The sequence below is a fragment of the Ambystoma mexicanum genome, chromosome 14 (assembly GCF_040938575.1).
Source record: "Ambystoma mexicanum isolate Mex_15411 chromosome 14, UKY_AmexF1_1, whole genome shotgun sequence".
Taxonomy (NCBI): domain Eukaryota; kingdom Metazoa; phylum Chordata; class Amphibia; order Caudata; family Ambystomatidae; genus Ambystoma; species Ambystoma mexicanum.
In genome coordinates, this window is record NC_090940.1 from 595,284,806 (window position 1) to 595,305,404 (window position 20,599).

Sequence of the window (20,599 nt, forward strand, 5' to 3'; positions counted from 1 at the left end):
ATATGTAGACAAGACCGAGAGGGCACCCGCGGAGGCGGAATTGCCATTATCTCTAAATCAAGCCTCTCACTAAGACTAGCCCCTGCACTAACGCTACAATCCTGTGAAGCCCTCACTGCCAAACTCCTTATAAATAATAATCAATCCCTAACCATTCACCTAATCTATAGACCTCCAGGCCCGCTTGGGACCTTCGAAGAGGATCTACACAAGTTACTAACCCTCAATGCTAAAACCACCTCTCAATTGCTGGTATTAGGGGATTTTAACTTAGGATTTAATGACAAAACAGATGTGCATGCCGCGACCATCGCCCAAGCTATTAACTCCCTCGGCTTCTCCCAAAAAGTTAACAACCCTACCCATACGAAAGGTAGAATATTAGACTGGGTCGCTGACTCTAACTGTACTACAGTCATCTCCTCTATCTCGGCCTTATCATGGTCTGACCACTCATTAGTGTCCTTTGACCTCCTAACCTCCCAACCATCCTCTACAGTCGTCCCCATGGCACTCTCATGCCCCACAAGAAACAAAAAGAATATGACAATAGATAATGTCATACCCGCTATTCTTCCAACCTTAAACGCCTTGCCTGACAATTTAGACCCCGGCACTTTAGTTCACGAGTATAACAAAATTATGACTGATACTTTGGACAAAATTGCCCCACTTAAAATGCGCACAAGTAAACCCAAAGCCCATCTAAATAAATGGTTCACGCCAGAACTCAAGGCTTTACGCCTCATCAAGAGAAAATATGAATCCAACTGGAAATTATGTGCAACTGCTGAGAACAAGGCTAACCTAATATCGATCTCCCGTCAATACAAAAACGCAGTCTGTCTGGCTAAGAAAAACTCATACAACGATCGTATCGCTAACTCCAAATCAAGTATGAAGGAACTCTTCTCCATCCTAAAGGAACTTGAGTCACCTATTGCCATACCAGACACTTGCACTAAAGATCAGACCTGGTGTTCTGACATCCAATATGCTCTAACTAATAGAATTACTACCCTCCAAAACAAAATTCAACTGAAAAAAGACTTGCTTAAACTCCCTACACTGTCACCACCTAAGGCGATCCACATGCCTCAACATACCAAATTTTCCTTCACTAAAACTTCCACACTTGAGATTGAAAAAATCATCCTCACCCTCAAACCATCCAACTGCAAAGGTGACATCTGCCCAGCACAGCTAATAAAAGACGCTGCCAGAGACCTATCACCATTTATCTCCAAACTTGTCAATGCATCCTTCTCCACAGGCATCATCCCAGCCAACCTAAAACAATCCTGGGTGCTCCCGTTGCTTAAAAAGCAAACTTTAGATCCTCTCATCCCCACCAATTACCGCCCAATCACCACAGTTCCGTTTCTGCTAAAGATCCTGGACAAAGTGGCCTATATACAGATTCAAAACTACCTTGAACAGCACAAACTACTAGGATCTAGACAATCTGGCTTCCGCCCACTACACGGAACGGAAACAGCCCTGATTGACTTAAAGGCCCAAATAGACGAACTGAGAGATCAGGGTAAGACAGCCCTCCTCCTCCTACTAGATCTCTCAGCTGCGTTTGATCTTGTGGACCACAAAGTCCTCTGCAAACACCTGGACGTTGCCGCTCACTTCTCCACCCAAGCTATCAGTTGGATAGAATCCTTTCTGAGTGAGAGAACTATGAGAGTCTTTTCCCCTTCGGCAGCAGCTGACCCTATACCCATTACTTGTGGAGTCCCTCAGGGATCCTGCGTCTCTCCGACCCTTTACAATATATTCACCAAACCTCTGTTCGATGATCTGGACAATCTCGGTATCACCTACACTAACTATGCAGATGATACACAGATTCTCTTCCCACTTTCTGGGGATCACAGCGAGGATGAGGAGTTGGTGAATAGAGTGTATCTCATCATTCAGGCATGGATGGCCACTCACGGTCTTTGCCTGAATGATGATAAGACAGAGTTGATCATTCTGGGCACACAAGCCAATATTAACAAATTGGGCCCGGATTACTCAGCCTTCAGCATAGACGGAAATGCCATTAAAGTCTCGAGGGAAGTAAAAACACTTGGTTTTTATCTCGACTCTACCCTGTCCTTCACTAAACAGGTAAACTCCCTAGCCGCCACTACTGCTTACACCTGTAAATTGATCAGAGCAGGCAAGCCCTTCCTGTCTAATACCAGCTGCCTAATCCTGGCTAGAGCCTTAATTCTTTCCCGACTCGACTACTGTAATGCCCTATACAGTAGCGCCAATAAAGCTACTACCCTAAGACTTCAAACTCTACAAAATAATGCTCTCAGAGCTGCATTAGGAATAAAAAAGAGGGAGCATATCTCCTCGACTAGGCGGCAACATAAATGGCTCTCTACTGAGAATAAAATCCAGCTAAAAATGATCTCATTAACCCATAAGGCCTTAAATAATGCTGCTCCCAGCTACTTGATGGACAAAATAAAAAGAAAAACTTCTAATAGACCCATGAGACTCGCCAACTCCAATTGTTTGGCAGTACCTAGATTCAGACTTGCCAAAATTGGTGGCGTCTGCTTCCCTGTGAAAGCTGCTAACCTGTGGAACGCCCTGCCACCTAACCTAAGAGCTGACCAACCCTTCCCCCATTTCAGAAGGAACCTTATCAAACACATTATCGCCAACAACGACTTAACACCCGAACACTCACAAGTGTAGTCCTACCTAATGCACCCTGACGTGACATCAACCATTATGGTTATTACTGCTAATCCTGTATATTGTTAACTGTACACATTCATGTAAATACGGCAACTCTTTATCTGTACATTCTTGTAATTTGTGAAATATGGTGTAATATTGTAAATTCATTTATATAACATTGTAACATTGTAAGCTTCGCATATACTTGTTGCTGCGCCCGGTAACCTAAGGGTCTGGTGCGCAATATAAATAAAATAAACAAACAAACAAACAAACAAACAAATTTCCCTATCAAATATGACTGCGACCGTGGCACTCTGTTTTGTGAACCAGTCACATAATCGAACGTGACGTCCTCGTCATGTGACGGCTTTATTTACTTTGAAATGCTGGTACAGGACGGGAGGCTGTTTCCATAGCCGTCTCCATGTTACTGAATCGGGCATTGTTCTTGTAACTTGAAAGCAATGAGTGTTGGATCAGCGAAGTATAAAGGGTGAGGCATACAGTAGGTCTAAGTGTGACACTGAATGGTTATTTACAATTGTGTCTTGGTACAGCCATTTGGAATGAGATTGACTGATCCGTGCTTTGGCGGTCGGATGTGGAACAATTTCAGTCCATTGGATGCTCTATAAGAAAGAATAGCTTGTTAGTTGATGGACTGGTTATGCCAAGCTTTGATTTACAAATATGTGAGATGTGCGGTTTGAGACTGACGGTGCGAGACTGTATTTGTATTCCTCTCCAATTGGTGATTATTCCTGCTAGTTTAAGAATAGACAGGTCAGTATTTTGTTTAATAGAAGTATCTGATCGGAATAGGATATTTAAATAGAATATCCATTCTCACATTTTTCATTAGATTATTGGATAAGATAACAATTACACCTGATGAAGGGACAGAGGGTCCTGAAACATGTGGTGTGGTGTCAACATGGGAGCATCTCATTGGGAAAACCATCTTTGTGCTAATGTGGTATTGCACTGATTGAACACAGAATTGTTATATAGACATGTACACACAATAATTTCTATGATCTATGTATGACATGCAAAGGCAAGGTTCTTGGACGTATTGTTTGTTTTGCTTCCCTTTTTGAACAATTGAGAATTATATTTTTTGTTTGAGGAACATAGCTATAACGCAACATGAAAGCATTGTAAATTTGTAAAATTATTGATTCAGCATCAATTATCTTTATGCTATTGTTTAAGTACCGAAAGCATTTTTTTAAGGGGTTTTTCACCTCGATAAGAGTGACTGGCTGACTCATCAGTGATACTGATGAATTGTAAATGTTCTAGGACCTTTTTGGTGCAATATTCAATTGTAGTTGCTTTTCAGCTCAGTGGAACAGTCTAAGAAAGGACTCCTAATTGTGGATGCACTGGGCAGACTAAGGTCAGCTACACCTAAAAGAACACTTTGCAAGAACGACACACAGCTATTCTAGGCAGGTAAAAACTAATGTAATAAACTATTACAGTTGCTTTTCAGATCAGTGCAACACAACAGCAAGTCAGGGGAAGCAAGACCCAATGGGGACACTCATACATTTATCCTAAAAGGAATAGTAAAGTGAAACAAACAGGATTACTTTTGGGGAAAAGGTACAACCAATTCACAGGTGAGTAAATTAACCTTATTTATACTTTTCAGATTAGTGCAATACACATTCAAGTTAAGTAGGAACGTTTCTAACTGTTCACTCTGAGTTACAGTTACCAACCAACTTCTTTACTAGTAAGTAACTTTTGTACACTTGTTATTCTTTTCAAGTAAGCACCCTTTTCTTATCCAGTCCTTCCCTTATTCTATAGCATGAGATCACTCGGAGGCAGAAGAGGGACCCTAGTGGTCTAGGTGCCAGCTGTAGGCAGGGTGAGATATGGTTCAGTTGCAGGCAAAGTCAGAGTTCCAGAGGAAGTCTGTTCAAACAAGTAAGCATTTCACTTTAAAGTTAGTTGAGGGTCCAGGGACTTCAGAGGAGACACCCTAGGAGGATTCCGCAGTGGGCCTTGGTCAACTGGATGAGTGGCCTCCCAATCACAGCAAACACCCCAAAGCTATACAGAAATCACAAAGGCTTAAGGTAGGTGAAATACCCCAGCCGACACAGTACCTCAGCACAGAAGAAGAGTTGCAAAAAGAAGACTTCAGGATCTGAAGCCAAAAAGCGGCTGATGGATTCCTTTGTCAAGAAGACGGAACACAGGACTTGGACTTTTGCAGCAGGATCATGGGAGAAGGCTCTAAGCAACAGTTTCCTCGTGGTTGGGTGCAGCTCTGTGGGTTTGGCGCCCTTTTAGGAGTCAGGAAGAAGACTGAATATCACTGGTAGGATTCTCATCACTTGCAAGGTCCAGCACTCTGAGAGGACTTTTGGGACTCGATTCACATCTCTGGAAGTCCAGCAGGATGCCCACAAAGTTTAAGCAAGATTTGGAAGACTGTGCATGGCACAATGGCTCGAGTATTGCAGCCCCGCAAGGTCGCAGCATGTTGTGGGATGGCTCAAAATGCAGGTCTACTTGGGACTTGTGGATCTCACCAGCCTTTGGGTAGGAGTCGCCGTGTTGGCGACCCCCAGGTCAATTGGAAGGAAGGGTTACAGCAGGCTCTGGTTACACAGCAGGCTCTCCGGTCGCTGGAAATCGTCCCAGCTGGGGTTTCTTCACCTTCTTCTTTGGATTTGGTTCCAGTGATCGACTACCTCTTCAGCTTCCAGGATCAGACTTTTATGCAGGAACCAAGTCAACCAAACAGCCATGCAACAGTCAAACTTGGGGGGTGTTGGCAGTCCTTTTAGGACTGCCAGCCTCCCAGTTTAAACTGGATTCTCGCATTCAGGCTGGAAGACAAAAGGGGTGAAAGGTTTTGGACTCCTCCCTCGCTTCCTGCCTTCACAGACACTCTGGAGCTTGGGCAGGCTTGACCGAGGTCTCCCGCGGAAGATAACATTTTCTCAAAGGATTTCCCACCGTGGAGTTCAGGAGAAGGAACAAGAAAGGGCAAGGAATGCTAAAACTGCAAAAAAAGAAGACTGGCCCTTTTGGTAAAATGGGCACACTTGGGTGCCTTTACAGCAGCTGTCAAAACAGCCTGTGTTAAAGGTGCACCGAATTAGTAAAAAGGTTCACTGCCACCAGCTATTAAAAGGTAAGCTTGCCCCTGTAACAGAAATGTTACAGTTGGAATGAGAACGGGGATACATAGTATCTCACCACACCACACCACACATAAGGTGGGGGTGCTGGTCTCACCTAATAAAATGTAAAAGGGATCCAAAGGTTCTTTCTACCCTTGGGAACTGTAGTTCTCACAAGGTTAGCCAGAGAAAGTTAAAAGGGGAGCCGCAAGGGAAACCCAGCAACAATAGAGAGTATGTGCCAAAATTTGGCAAAGAGGATACAATTAAAGAGAAAACATGGAAAAATTCCAGGACTCGGCGCCAGTGTAGAATTGGATTGTTTAATGGCGCAATCTGTTTGCACAATCTTATTTGCGAGCCCTCTACTCAATTACGCGTTTCGGCTCCCACAAGCCTTTATCAAATCAGGGCTACATTCATTATTCAAACCAAAATTTTTTGTTCATAAAACACATAATATAATTGGCAAATGTATGATTCAGTTGCACACATTGTATATACATTAATTTTTTACAAGACATTTAGCACATTGTCATTCGACAGAGAAACAGGGGTTGGTGAAAGGGAGAATTGAGAATATTCAAAAACAAAGTCATCATATCAACCATAATCATATCGTGTTCAATTAATAATCATAAGAAAAACAAAATTAATTCAAAAAACGAGGAAACGGGGAAATGGAAAAAACAAAAAGAAAAGCCCATTAGTTCCAGTTGCTACAAAGACGAATCACTGAGTATAATGCTGTATTTCAAATAGAGTACATGCCTGGGGCTTACCCAGTAGCAGAAAAGTCCGTACGAACATTGTCTGAAACACAGTTATAGCGACAAATCCCAAGGTAGATATTCTGTAAACACAAAGATTAAACATGACCTGTATTAGTGGGATTGTGAGAAGGCCATTATAGGTTCCTACATAGCAACATCTAATTGCGCCTTCACGAGTTTTCCAACCTGCATTGCGCCGTTCTATCACAACAAAAACCGACCTCGCATTCGCCAGTGTATGACTACCAAAATATAAGATTACATTCAATGGTATACCCGTATCATTTACCAAAAAATAGACCTCGCCTTCACAAGTGTTAAAATCACACTGTGCCGTTATATCTAATTCATACACAAACATATATTGAAGATGAATCTCGCCTTCGCAAGTATTTAATTACAATAAGAACGCGTGCCCCTTAGTCGCACTGCATCCTCACAAATAACCGTGCTCATTATGAAGCACTCCTCGCATACGCAAGTGATTTAAGGTAAAAGAAACTCACTGTTCTGCTCTGTAGTCTCTCGCGTCGGCTGCTCGAATGTTAGATGCAGCCGGCGCTATTTTGAAAAATCTAAATAGTATTATCGTTGTCATGGCAACATTAGCACCCGTTGCTGCGGCAACCTGGCTCAGTGCCTTGCAATGACCCAAATTAAAGGGGAAGTTACCCTAAAGCGCTTGGACAACGAAAACATGCCTTTCTACAAATTCATTCAATGCCTTTCAGCTTGAAAAATTGGGAAATTGCATTACTACATTTATTAAGTATATATATTGTTTGGGTAACATCATAAGATATCAATATAGAAAGAAAAATATTTTTTTATACATTATACCTGAAGAACGGAAACCATGTAAAAGACAAAAAGCCATCCCTAAAAAACACTGGAATAATTGAAGACACATTATTCGTGAATACATGTAACAAAAAAAACCCTTTGGCCTTCCATATCCCAAAATACATGGCACAAGAATCAGTACAATATACCAATAGCTGGATCAGATCAAAAATACTGGACATGATTCCAAACAGTATTCTAAAGGACATACCAGGGTACCAGGGCCTGGTGGTATATCCAAAGCGATGATTAAGGCCAAGCCAGAAGCCTGGGCTACTTTAATCTTTGACTTATTCAATCAAACATTGAAGATACCCAGTTCTTGGAGGTCTGCGATAATCGTCCCTACCTACAAGAAAGGCCCAACAGATAAACCTTCAACCTTTCCCCCCCATCACCCAGTTAGACGCAATAGGTAAATTCTTTGCATCATTTTTCTGACTTCTTCTAGTCTTGGAACCTTCAACGAAAGAAAGGTTACCCGTCATACAGGATTCACCAAAGGAATCGGAACGGACCTAAGCTTATTCCTGGTAAATCTTCTCAAAGCACAGGCCCACAAAGATGACAGCAGGTTTTACCTCGCCTTCATAGACCTAAGACAAGCCTTTGATAGCGTCGACCGACATCAGCTGTGGACCAAGATGGAAACTGGGAACTGCCCACCTGAAATATTGGCGGCTTTCAAATCCCTTTACCATGACACCAAGATCAGAATATGTTTAAAAGCGTAAGGGCTTCCATCAACTAAGATTAATACTTTCAAAGGTCTAAAGCAAGGTTGTCCATTGGCTGTGACCCTATTCAATTACTTCATCGCAGATATGGAGGCCCATACGAATAAGACGCAATCCTTTCCTCCTAAAATCGGAGCTCAACACCAAATTCTCTATGCTGACATAGTGCTGCTCGATACCACGTTGATCGGCCTTCATAGGGCCCAAGATTGCTCATTAAAGTACCTCTCTGTCAATGGCTTGGAAATGAATTTAGCAAAGACAAACATTATGATGTTGCCATGGGGCTGCCTTCAAATGGTACTTGGACAATCAGCCGTTGACTCTGGTCAACAAAGCTTTGTACCTAGGTGTTTTGATCAACAACAGAAAGGTGGATCTGGCACGGCGGGCTGCCCTGAAGACAAAACTTAGGATATTTATCTCTCAAGGGCGGCTCATGCACAAGAGATTTGGTAAATCTTTGCAGTCATCTATATTATCTCTACATCGCGAAGGTCACTCCGGCCTCACGGTGCGTAAGGTTGTATGTGCACTGCATGGGAATTGTGGTCTACCCTTGGAGGGGTTTACTGGAGAAAACTTGTCAGCCTACCAAATTTAATTCCTACTGGGGTTATCTGCTACGAGATAGGACTAACCTCGCTAGCGGAAAGGGCCCAATAGAAATCTGTTACTTTACTGAAAATGCATAGCATCTCCTCCTACCAGGCCCTACAGAATTTTGAACAAGGCCCTAGGGACAGTTCTGAAGCTCTTTTGAGGCAACGGCACAAGGGATGTAGCGCCCTCCTGATCCAGCTGCAATCTGATCCTGACGAACTAGTTAACAATCCTGGAAAGGTCAAATGGACATTTTGTAGAGATGACTGGATCCAGACCCTCGAAGACAAAAACACGTTTTAGTATTCTACCACGATAAGAAAAGAAAATAAACAAAGGAACTTATTGCCGAAATATCTCACAAAATTCTCGAATCACTGCTACAGGAACCAATTTCTGCTATTTAGATTGAGCCTATTTCCAACAAATCGGCTACGTCACATCTACAAGGGAGCCTCGACATCAGAGTTCCGCTTTTGTGCCAAATCAGGAGAAACAGAAACGTTGAATCAGATAACGCTATTCTGTACAGGCCTGACTGACCCAAGAACCTTTTACTTAGGGAAATGGGTGACAGTGCAAAACAACAACGATGCAGAAGCATTGTGGACTCTTAACACAAGGAAACAATTACTCACCGATCTTCTGTGTAATACAATTTCTAAAAAAAGGTCTGCAAAGGACTCGAAACAGACCTCCATTTATAGACTTAAGGTCCCTTTTGGTGTAATCAGGAGGTTTCATATGGACAACCAATTTTAATAATGACTGACAAAGATTTGTAATCAAAATTCTCAATCCATTTTTTTTTTTTTTTTTTAAAAGAGGACCTACACCACACAGAGTGTGTGACAGGAACACCAAGGTTCTTGTCAGCCCTAGGAATTGCCTCCAAAAGCAGATGGTCGAGAGTCAAGGTTTTTCAGATTCAAGGACCCCCTCCATTGTCTGAGGTTTCAGAGGGTCTTTCTACTGCAGCTGATGGCAAAGTGACAATATATCTTGAATAGGAACACTTAAGTTCATATCAACAGGGTGAACCAGGAGGATAGCTCAGCGGCAGCGTGCTCGACTTGGAAACAAGACGACACGGAGCAACACAGGTTCGATCCCTGGGTCCGTGCTTAGAAACCTCTGGGTATTAAGCGCGTTATAAATAACATATCATATCATAACCACTTCCACTCTAGAAAGGTTTTCAAGGGGTTCTTCCACTGCAGTGTTAACTAAAGGTGGTGGTCACACTAATGACCTTAACTATGGTGTTACACCAAGCCAGTATTAGGACAGAAGCATTTGTTTCTGGCAACTAGGTGAACCATTTCCACTATACATGGTTTTTCTAGAGGCTCAGTCACCTTAGCAGCAGCTAAAGGTGGGGGTCACAGGAGTGATAGCTAGCTTTGTGGGTCCAGGGGCTTTGTCCCTATTTGAAGTTATGGGTGCTACACCCAAATGCCCTTCAGAGTGGCAGTTAATGCCTTTTATCTCCAAGGATGGCTATCGTAAGTGGACCTTTCTTCAATTTGAAGAGCCTCCATCTTTTTTCAAGGTGGCTCAGCCGAGTCTAAGACCACAGCTTCTTTGCTACACTCAGTGTTAAAAGATCCTTTAAGGGAAGAGGAGATTGTTTCTTTCGACCTATCTTTATTCTCATTTTCCCTTAAGGGGTTCCGATATTGGAAGCTTTCTTCATATAGCTATTTATTAGAGCTTCTTTTACCCTATCCCAGTTACTTCTTTTAGCTACATTGAAATCCAAGGGTTTATAGTTAATATTTCGAAATTCATACTTTCGAATGCAAAAATGTTGAAAAAAATACAGAAAAAAAAAGTTGAATGTCTATTTTTTGTTTGAAATGGGGGTTCTCCTCCAAACCCCCCCTTTTTTTTAAACCCTTTTTTTACTTGTGAAACCCGAATAAAACCATGTAATTTAAAAAAATAATAAATTCTATTTTTTTCGTTATTTTTTTTCTACATTTTTGTCAATCGACATTTTAATTTCAACATATTAACTGGATACCAAATCCAAGATCACTAGGTAGTCTCTCTTGGAAAGCCGAAAAAGAACCCTGTATATTTTATCCCTCTCACACAGACCAAACTTTGTACAAGTGAGGTCAAACATTTATAGCCATACAACAAGGATAAGTTACTTACCTGTAAACTGTTGTTCTCCAGGATGGGTCTGGCATGGGTTCACATGCTCATGAATATTCCCAGTCGTCAGGCTGGGCATCCTCTGTAAAAGAAAAACTGTTGCACTTTCACTTCAAAACTGTATTTCTCCTCTAAACCAATCACTGTTTTCTGGGTCATACTGCCTCCATCCAATGACAGTCCTCTCGCAAAGCTCCACCATTGGTGGCCATCTTCAGATTTGGTAAGCACGTACAGTGGCAGTATGAACCAAGAAGAGCCACAGAGGGAGGGTTTGCATGTGAATCCATGCCAGACCCATGTTGTAGAACAATAGTTACATGTAAATAACTTATACCTTCTCCAGCAAGGGGTCTGGCATGGATTCACATGCTCATGAATAATGATTACACAGCAGCACATATACACAATTAATGGGAGATGGCAAGGCTCAACAGAAGCAATACACTCACCTCTGGAACAGACTCACCTCAAACAAACAGGTACATAGCACCACTTGTCTGACTTGGGACTCCTCCCTGGGATCCTTGTTGATGCAGTATAACCTCGTGAAGGTGTGCAGGATCTCCAGGTAGCAGCCCTGCCGTTGTTGAGCAGGGACACACCAGAGTGAAATGCTGTAATTGCTGCGATGGCTCTGGTGGAGTGGGCTCACGGCCGGCCTGACAGCGGCCTGCTCTCCAGTTGATATATGATTATGATCCGGCATTTATAACGCGAGGAGGAGGATCTCAGTCTTACTGGCATTAAGGCACAGATCTTTAGCGGCACACCATTCCTGAATTGCGGCCAGACAGTCTGGTATGAGAGAAGGGGAAGAGGCGGCTAAGGGGAGCATGAAAGAGAGCTGGGTGTCATCCGCATAACACTGAAAGTTGGAGCAGAAAGTAGTGATGCGGAGGGCAAGAGGCACCAGGTAGTGGTTGAAAAGCCAGGGAGAAAGGTTAGACCCATGGGGAACACCAGAAGCAGAGAGAGAAGAGGGGAAAGACCCCAGTTGGACCTGAGAGGGTCAGTCAGTGAGACATGAGCTCAGCCAGGCCAGGAGGCAAATGAGCAGGATGGCATGGTTGACCGTATCAAAAGCAGAAGAACGATCGTGGAGTATGAGGACAGAAGGAAGATTAGAGTCAAGGTTAGAGAGCAGGTCTTCACGGGTGTTCAGGAGAGCAGTTTCTGTGCTTCTGGCAGCTCTAAAGCCAGACTGGTGGTCATGGAGGCAACCAACTGATTCATTGTGCAGATTAAGCTGGGAGATGGCCAGCTTTTCCAAGAGTTTGCCTAGGAAAGGAGCGATAGAGATCGGGTGATAGTTAGCCAGAGACGAAGGATCGGCTGAGGGCTTCTTTAGAAGGGGGTGCACAAGGGAGTGTTTAAGTGGGGAGGGGAAGGTTCCAGTGGCAAATGAGTTATTGCAGAAATCGGCCAAACCTGGAGCAAGGGTGTCAATGTGGTCTTTGATGGTTCTGGATGAGCAGGGTAAGCACCTGCTTTGACGAGGCTTTCATAGATCAGACTTGTCTAGAAAAATCATCTGGGGTGAACAAGGGAAAGGAGGAGGAGGAGGAGGAGGAGGAGAGACAGCCGCAGGCGGGCCAGGAGTGGAGTAGGAGGATGAGGCAGAGGAAGAGAGGGTGGACAGGATGTCCTGAGTTTTAGTGATGAAATGAGAAGCCAATGTTGTGTGCAGGGGGCCTTGGGGGGGGTGAGAGAGAGGGGGGGGGGGAACAGGAGTGGTAGAGACTGCAGCAGGATTGGCCAGCTCCTTGCAGATTTTAAAGAGTTTGGCCGAGTTGTTAGATGCCGCGAAGACGCAGGCTTGGATGTGGGCTCTCTTCTTAGCAAGGACAGAGAATATGTATCGCCTCTGGGGCAGACAGCAGGGCAGTTTGTCAGGGGGTGCACCTGGTGCACCTGATGCCCTCCACTTCCTCTCAGCTACCCTACACTTGCGATTAAGGGTGACCAGGTCGGAATCGTACCAAGAGTTGCACTTGGATTTGGGCTTCAAGCGGATCCTTATGACAGGGGCAAGGACATCAAGAGTGTTCGAGATAGAGAGATGAAGGTTAGATAGGGCAGTGTCAGGGTGCGAGTCAGCCAAAGGTGCAGAAGGAGCGAAAGCAGTGGCGAAAGCCTCAACTGAAACACGCTTCATGGGTCAGATGACCAAGAAGATAGGTGGCAGTGCTGGAGTCGACTTGGCCTGAGAGGTAGAGCAAGAGAGGTGGGACGAAACGAGAAACTGATCACTCCAGGAGAAAGGAGTGGTGAGAGGGTTAGAAAAGGGGAGGTCCAAGGAGATCAGAACATCCAGGGTGTGCCCTGTAGAGCGAGTCAGGCCAGAGGGGAGAATAGAGAGAGTGACAAAGGTTGCGAAAGAGTCCCAAAGAAGGGCAAGTAGGATCCAGGTCGATGTTTAGGTCGCTGAGGAGGAGAAGTTGAGAGGTAGAGGCGAGGAGGGAGGAGGAGAGCGAACTGGCCAGGTGGCCTGTAGATAATGGCCACAGTGAGAGAGAGAGGCTAGGAGAGATGGAGAGCCTGTAGGACAGGCATTCAAAGGAGTAGTAGTCCTGCATAGGAATGATAGAAGCAGGGATCAACTCCGGGAAGCTCAAGGCTACACCCCCACCATGACGGTTGGTTCTGGGTTCGCAGAGGATCTTGCAGCCATTAGGAAGGAGTGTGTCAAAGCTTGCGACAGAGCTGGCCGTGAACCAAGTCCCCGGTGAGACAGAGTACATCCAAATAAAGTTTTTCCAGGAGATGGCAGATGTCAGAGGAGTGTTTGACATCTGAGCAAGAGTTGAGAGTAGTAATGTGGAGCAGGTTCCCCCCCTTGAAAGACTTCCATGGAGGGGTACAGGTCAGAGGTATACCCTGAGGAAGTGCTGGAGATCCCCGTGGATGACATGACATGATAGGTTATTTATAACGCGCTTAATACCCAGAGGTTTCTAAGCACAGACCCGGGGATCGAACCTGTGTGGATCTGTGTTGTCTTGCTTCCAAGGCGAGCACGTTGCTGCTGAGCTATCCTCCCGAGACGGGAGATGGCCAGAGGAAGAAGGAGGAGAAGGCAAGGTAGCCAGGGAGGAGGATGAGGGTGGCTGAGGAAGGAGACAACAGGGTGGCCAGAGAAGCAGCAGAGGGTGCCATAGAGGTGGCAGAGGATGGAGGCAGCAGAGGAAACAGATAGGGCAAAGGGCTAGCAGGAGAGGAAAGAAAGTTAAAGCACAGAAAGCGTCTATCAAAAGGAGGGGTTCATTTAAATACAAGCGGGCCCAGATAAATCTTGGGGGAACTAAGTACTATAACAGCTAATATAAAAACCCAACACTGCTATAAAGTACACAGACCAAAGCATAGACCTTATTTATAAAACAAACCGTATTCTAGTTAAGTCAAACTTTCTCATACAGATTCAGTGTAGGCTACACCTAGACATGGGGAGTAAAACCTTAAGTTACTTTCATATTACTTTGTAGTAATTCAATGATAGTAGACCCTGTCAGTTATGCAGTGTCACTCAACGAGGAAATCGCATAGTAAACCAACTTGCAAATATACTTTTCTGCATAGTGGAACACAGATTCAAGGAACAGTATATACCTCTACTACTTTTGTGATGACAGTTATACTAGGTGAGTGTGATGCTGGAAATGCATCGGAGGGACAGGGCCTCCGTATCCTTGTCCTTTACTGCTTTTTATCATGTGTTCTGTCGTGTTTTCCGCGCAGGAGTTCATGTGGGACTCCTGGCAGTGCAGCTCTCTCTTTTGGTTAACGGACCCATGGGATACCCTTATGGCACCCATGGGTGGGGGTACAACCCTGTGCCCCTAGTGTATGTTTTTGGGCATCTGTGTGTGGCCCACAGAGCAGGGTATGGGCTGGTGGCAGCTCCGTGCTGAAATGACTGGTGCCCTGAGCGTCCTCCATTTTGGGAAGCCCAGGCCCTGTCATTGGAATCTGTAGATTCCTGATGGACAAAACGGTCCCCATGGCCTCTTGCCTTCCATCACCTGTTACCTTGATCTTCCCGAAGTCCCGGGAAGCCCTGACTCTGTCCCTTCACCCGGACTGGCTGTTGGGTGGAAGTTCCATATATGGTAGTGTGAAGTGCTGACCAGACTGGCTGGAGCCTTCCCAACGACCGTATGTTGTGGGTACACCTGTGGGTGGGACCTGGGTGAATGGAGTGTGTGATGAATATGCACTTCTTGTTGTGGATGTCTGGTATCTAATTTGACACAATGATTGAGACAGCCCTGCCAGAAACTGGTATGAATGCAGTGTGTAGTGTTGAATGGCGTGGTACTTGTCCGAATCCACATTCTGTGTTGTGAGTGACTGGATGGAGAAGAATGGCCTGAATGCACCGTGCGCCTGATTGGCTGACAGACTGCTGAATGCCCTTCGTAGTGATTGGATGCTAGAGTGTGACCCAGCGGAATGAATGGGAGATCAACAGTATATCTGGGGACCTCTGACTGCTAGGAATCGTGTAGAAGTGTTGAGAGCTGAAGTCCAAACTATGAAGAGTAACTGGAGTGAAAACGACGCTTGACCTTGAAGCCCTGCTGGAAGAGAAGAATTGCTGGTGCTCTCCATCAATCTGAAAGCTGCCGAGTCTCCAAGGACTGACCCTAGTAAGGCGCCCTCTTCCCGAGCTACGAGGGACCATCGTGCACCAGCTGATCTGTGCCAAAGCTCCCTGGCAGACAGACGCTCGACAGGCTGCTGACCCGAGACGGGGACTGCCGTGGAATCCCAAGGAGAAGCGCCCGGAATGTTGTCTGCCACTGTCGACGACCGGAGCCGCCGTGCTCCCGTTTGCCTAAGAACTCTTGATTCAAGGAAGCTCTTGTCCGCATTGTCACCACTGTATCCCGCTGGAGAAGGCCAGACTGTTGACGTGCCGAGGAGTATCCACCGGTGGGTTTCCCACCACCCAAAGACCACAGACGCCAACAACTCGACACCCTTGCTGGGCCACAGTTCTTCAAACTCTTTGCGGTCCAGAACTTTCGACCTCGAGGTGCCCCGCACGCCTCTTCCTTGCAGGACGTTTATGCTTCCCCATCAACGAGCACCGCTAGGAACGAAGCTGCCACTTCACGGTCGTAGCTCACCCTGTTCTCCGTTGGACGTTCGACGACCCGTGTCTCCTGCCTTAAAGGGCGGACACTCAAGAAGGGCTGTTGATTCCCCGACGAGGAACGCTACAACGCCAGGTACTTTGGGGTTGCAGAACTATTGGGAAGTCTCTTGTGAACAATATATGGACTGGGCTTGTGAGACTTCTATATTCTACAGGTTGCCCAGGTTGGGGGGGGGTCTCCACACAGAACTGTGTCTCGGTAAGGGCCAGTATTCTGCCAATTGTTTTAACCAACTGCTTTCCTCTATTGTTGGTTTCCTTTACGCTTGATTTGTGTGCCATTTATCCATACAGTTGATGCACTTTAAAGAGATCTAATAGTAACTGTGGTACCACGTAGAATTGTATATTTGCCATTATAGATAACCGAGTACAAAGTGCGTTATCGTGATATTGTATATAACCTTGAATATTAATTATAGAAAGACTGTTTTAACCGATACGGTGTGTGGACATTCCTTTGTGGGTGCTTGGGGACTACACTGTACTTAAGAACCAGACTGCATCACCTCCTGAGAAGCTAGGCCTCGATTGCTCAACCACGTACCAATATTGAGAATCTCGGCAGGGGTCCTCTGCACCTCTCCTCTACCAAATAGAGAGTGGAAGTACACCCCCCCCCCCCCCACCTCCGGCATGTCACAGTGAGTAAGATCTTTTTGGTGTAATATACAATTAGATGCTTTTCAGCTCAGTGGAACACAGTCTTAGATAAGCAAGGACTCTTTACTCTAATTTTGGATGCACTGGGCAGACCAAGGTCAGCTACACCCAAAGGATCACTTTTCAAGAATGGCACACAGCTATTCTAGGCAGGTAAAACCTAATGTTGTAATATACTATTACAGTTGCTTTTCAGATCAGTGCAACACAGATTGAGGTAAACAATAACACTAACTTGTTTTAGGATGGCACACAAGGTAAGTAAAACTTATATACTTTTTAAAGGAGCTATCAGCAACTTAAAAGGTAAGTAAGGAAGACTTATTCTGGACAGGCTAACAGCAAGTCAGGGGAAGCTAGACCCAATTGTGGACACTCCTACATTTATCCTAACAGGAATAGCAAAGTGAAACCAACAGCATTACTTTTGGAGAAGAGGCACAACCAATTCACAGGTGAATAAATTAACATTGTATATACTTTTCAGAATAGTGTAACACACATTCAACGTAAATAAGAACTTTTGTAACTGTTTACCCTCAGAGTTACAGTTACCAACTAACTTCTTTTTTAAGTAAGTAATTTTTGAACAGTTGCTATTCTTTTCAAGGCAGCACCCTTTTCTTATCCAGTCCTTTCCTTATTCTATAGCATGAGTACACTCAGAGGCAGAAAAGGGACCCTAGTGGTTTAGGTGCCAGCGGTGGGCAGGGTGAGATAGGGCTCACTTGCAGGCAAAGTCAGAGTGTCAGAGGAAGACAGTTCAAACAAGTAAGCATTTCACTTTAAAGTTAGTTGGTGGTCCAGGGACTTCAGAGAATACACCCTAGGAGGATTCCGTAGGGGACTGTGTGAACTGGATGAGTGGCCTCCCAATCACAAAAACACCCCAAAACTATACAGAAATCACAATGGATTAAAGTAGGTAAAATACCCCAGCCAACATAGTATCTCATCACATAAGAAGAGTTGCAGCAAGAAGACTTCAGTATCTGCAGCCAAAAACACGGTCGATGGATTCCTTTGTCAAGAAGACAGGTCTTTGGAAGGGCTTTTGCAGCAGGGATCATGGGAGAAGGCTGCATGCAAGAGTTTTCTCACGGCTAGATGCAGCTCTGTGGTTTTGGTGTCCTTTCAGGAGCCAAGATGAAGACTGAATATCGCTTATCAGATTCGTTTGCCAGGTCCAGCACACGGATGAGTTGACTTTTCCGACTCTATTCATGTCTCTGGAGGTCCAGCAGGATGCCCATAAAGTTTCAGCAATATTCAGAATCAGGAAGACCGCAAACACACAATGGCTTGAGGTCCCAGGGTATTAGGGTATTGCAGCCAAGCAAGGTCGCAGCATGACGTGGGATGGCTCAAAATGTGGGCTTTCCTGGCACTAGTGGATCCCACCAGCCTTTGGGTAGGAGTCGTCGTGTTCGGGACTCCCAGGTCAATTGGAAGGAAGGGTTACAGCAGGCTCTGGTTACACACCAGACTCTCTGGTCGATGGAAATCGCCCCAGCTGCGGTTTCTTAATCTTCCTCTTTGGATTTGGTTCCAGTGGTAGACTACTTTTTCAGCTTCCAGGAACTAACTTTTATGCAGGAACCCAGCCAATCAAATAGCCATGCAACATTCAAACCTGGGGGGTTGGCAGTCCTTTCAGGACAGACAGGCTTCCAGTTTGAACTGGATTCTCGCAGTCAGGCTGGAAGACAAAGGGGTTTGAAGGTTTGGACTCCTCCCTCGCTGCCTGCCTTCACAGACACTCTGGAGTCTGGGCGGGCTTCACAGAGGTCTCCCGCCGAAGATACAATTGACACAAAGGATTTTCCCACTCTGGAGAGCAGGGGAACGAACAAGAAAGGGCAAGGAACACTAAAACGGCAAAAAAAGAAGAGGGGGCTATTTTGGTAAAATTGCCACCCTTAGGTGCCTTTACCGTAGTTGGGAAAAGAAGCCAAAGTACCGGTGCACCGAATTAGTTAAAAGGTACACTGCCACCAGTCATTAAAAAGGTAAGCTTGTCCCTCTAACATAAATGTTACATTTAGAAAACTCCCCAGCACTCCACATAAGGAGGGGGGTGCTGCTTTCACCAAATAACATGTAAAAAGGGATCCAAAGATCCATTCTACCCTTGGAAACTGTAGTTCTCACAAGGGTAGCCAGAGAAAGTTAAGGGGAGCCGCAAGGGCAACCCAGCAACAATAGGCAGTACGTGCCAAAAGTTGTCAAAGAGGATACAATTAAAAAGACACTATGGAGAGTCTTAAAAATGACAACCATAAAAAGAGTAAAAGAGACTGAGTGTGGAAAAAGGTTCCCACTCACTGAGGAATAAGGACAAATATTCTACCAGACCAGCAAAAAGTTCCGGGGTTGACACCCAACACTCCCACACCAAGTACTGGGGAAGGCCACCCTCCAAAGCTTCAGAAGAGACAGCGCCCCAAGATATGGATCAGGCTGCTAGGACACTTTGGCGAGAGCAGATGACACTCCAATGTCAGTGTGTACAAAGGTTACAGACGAGGTCCCGGGAAACCCGGACTTCAGGCAGCCTTCTGACATCCAAAGGCTGGTGCAATGATATAAAGAAGCTGCATTGGCTACTTGGGCAGCACAAGAAAAAGAGTTAGTGATAGGAAAAAAAGCCTCACCCTTGACACAAGCAGTTATAGTCAAGGGAAGAAGGCATACAGTGATGGGAAAAAAATCCTCACCCTTGATACAAGCAGATATAGTTAAGGGAAGAAGACATCAAACATACCTGGGGACTCACTTAGGAACCATCTGCCCCAACAATTGCACTTTAATAACTAAAAAAAAAAAGCACCGTACTTTAAAATATGAAAAGAGGACCATCCACTCACCTCTTCAGCAGTTACCATGGCAATGATGGCAACACCTTGCTCCCACACCATCTGCCAGAAATCTTGGCATGTATTCTGCATCGGGCCTTGTGTGGCAATATAGTCCCAATCCTCGCCCCCAACTGTGATCTGGAAACAGGCCCAAAGAAGAGTTGCACCATTATGAATGGAGTCAGGTAGTGGAAAGAAAGAAAAGGCAGGTTTGCAATAGAGAATTGGCTTACATCAAACATTATAGAATAAAGAAATCATTCTGGCACTGTATAAAAAAAAAGCTGAGCAGTAAGCTCTGTCATTCAAATGATTACCTTGACATGCGAAGCATTGATATAACCAGTGTTGTTCTCTTTGGTTGGCACTAGCTCCACCCTGCAGTCGTCATACGGTAGCACGTCCTGGTACCGGTTGCGCTCGGCGTTTTCGGGCAGGCGGGCCGTCGCACATTCCCCATCTGGACGCTTTTTCAGGATGCCCTCATACTCTGTAAATACCATGGCCTGCTCCAGCCGCTGTTCCAAATGTTTACACTGCAAGAAAACAACAGGAATGCCTTATTAGCGTCAGAAAACTATTGTGTGTATATATACCCCCAAAATGTCCATCTACTGAACAGAGGTACATCAGGACACTGTTTGGAGATACAGTTCCTGGTTCTTAGATTTTTCGTAGCCACAGCTCTGGTTATGCCTCACACCCTCTGCTGAAATATGTCCTCAAGTGGCTGCATGTTTTTTTAATTCTGAAATTTATTGTGGACGGTCCTTCACATTTGATTTGATCAGCCCAGCCCGAGTCCTCTCAAGCATAGGTATGTTTAGCTCGTTTGGGTCTATTTGGCCTAATCACATTTGATCGAATTTATTTGACCTTTTTTTGGTCTAAAATGCAGGGGGAGACCGCCCGAAAAACACCACCCCGCCCCAGTTCCCCTCAACCTAAT

General features: G+C 45.1%; 1 protein-coding gene across 2 annotated transcripts in view; it reads right to left on the minus strand.

Annotated features, from left to right (window-relative positions):
* PTPN21 (protein tyrosine phosphatase non-receptor type 21) overlaps positions 1 to 20,599 on the minus strand; it is a 308,385-nt gene that overhangs the window by 65,345 nt on the left and 222,441 nt on the right. For both annotated transcript variants that reach the window (XM_069637952.1, XM_069637951.1), the window contains 2 exons: positions 19,968 to 20,186; positions 19,660 to 19,788 (listed from right to left, as the gene is read on the minus strand). In XM_069637952.1, coding sequence (XP_069494053.1) covers positions 19,660 to 19,788; positions 19,968 to 20,186 — 348 coding nt within the window. The remainder of the gene's footprint in view (positions 1 to 19,659; positions 19,789 to 19,967; positions 20,187 to 20,599) is intronic.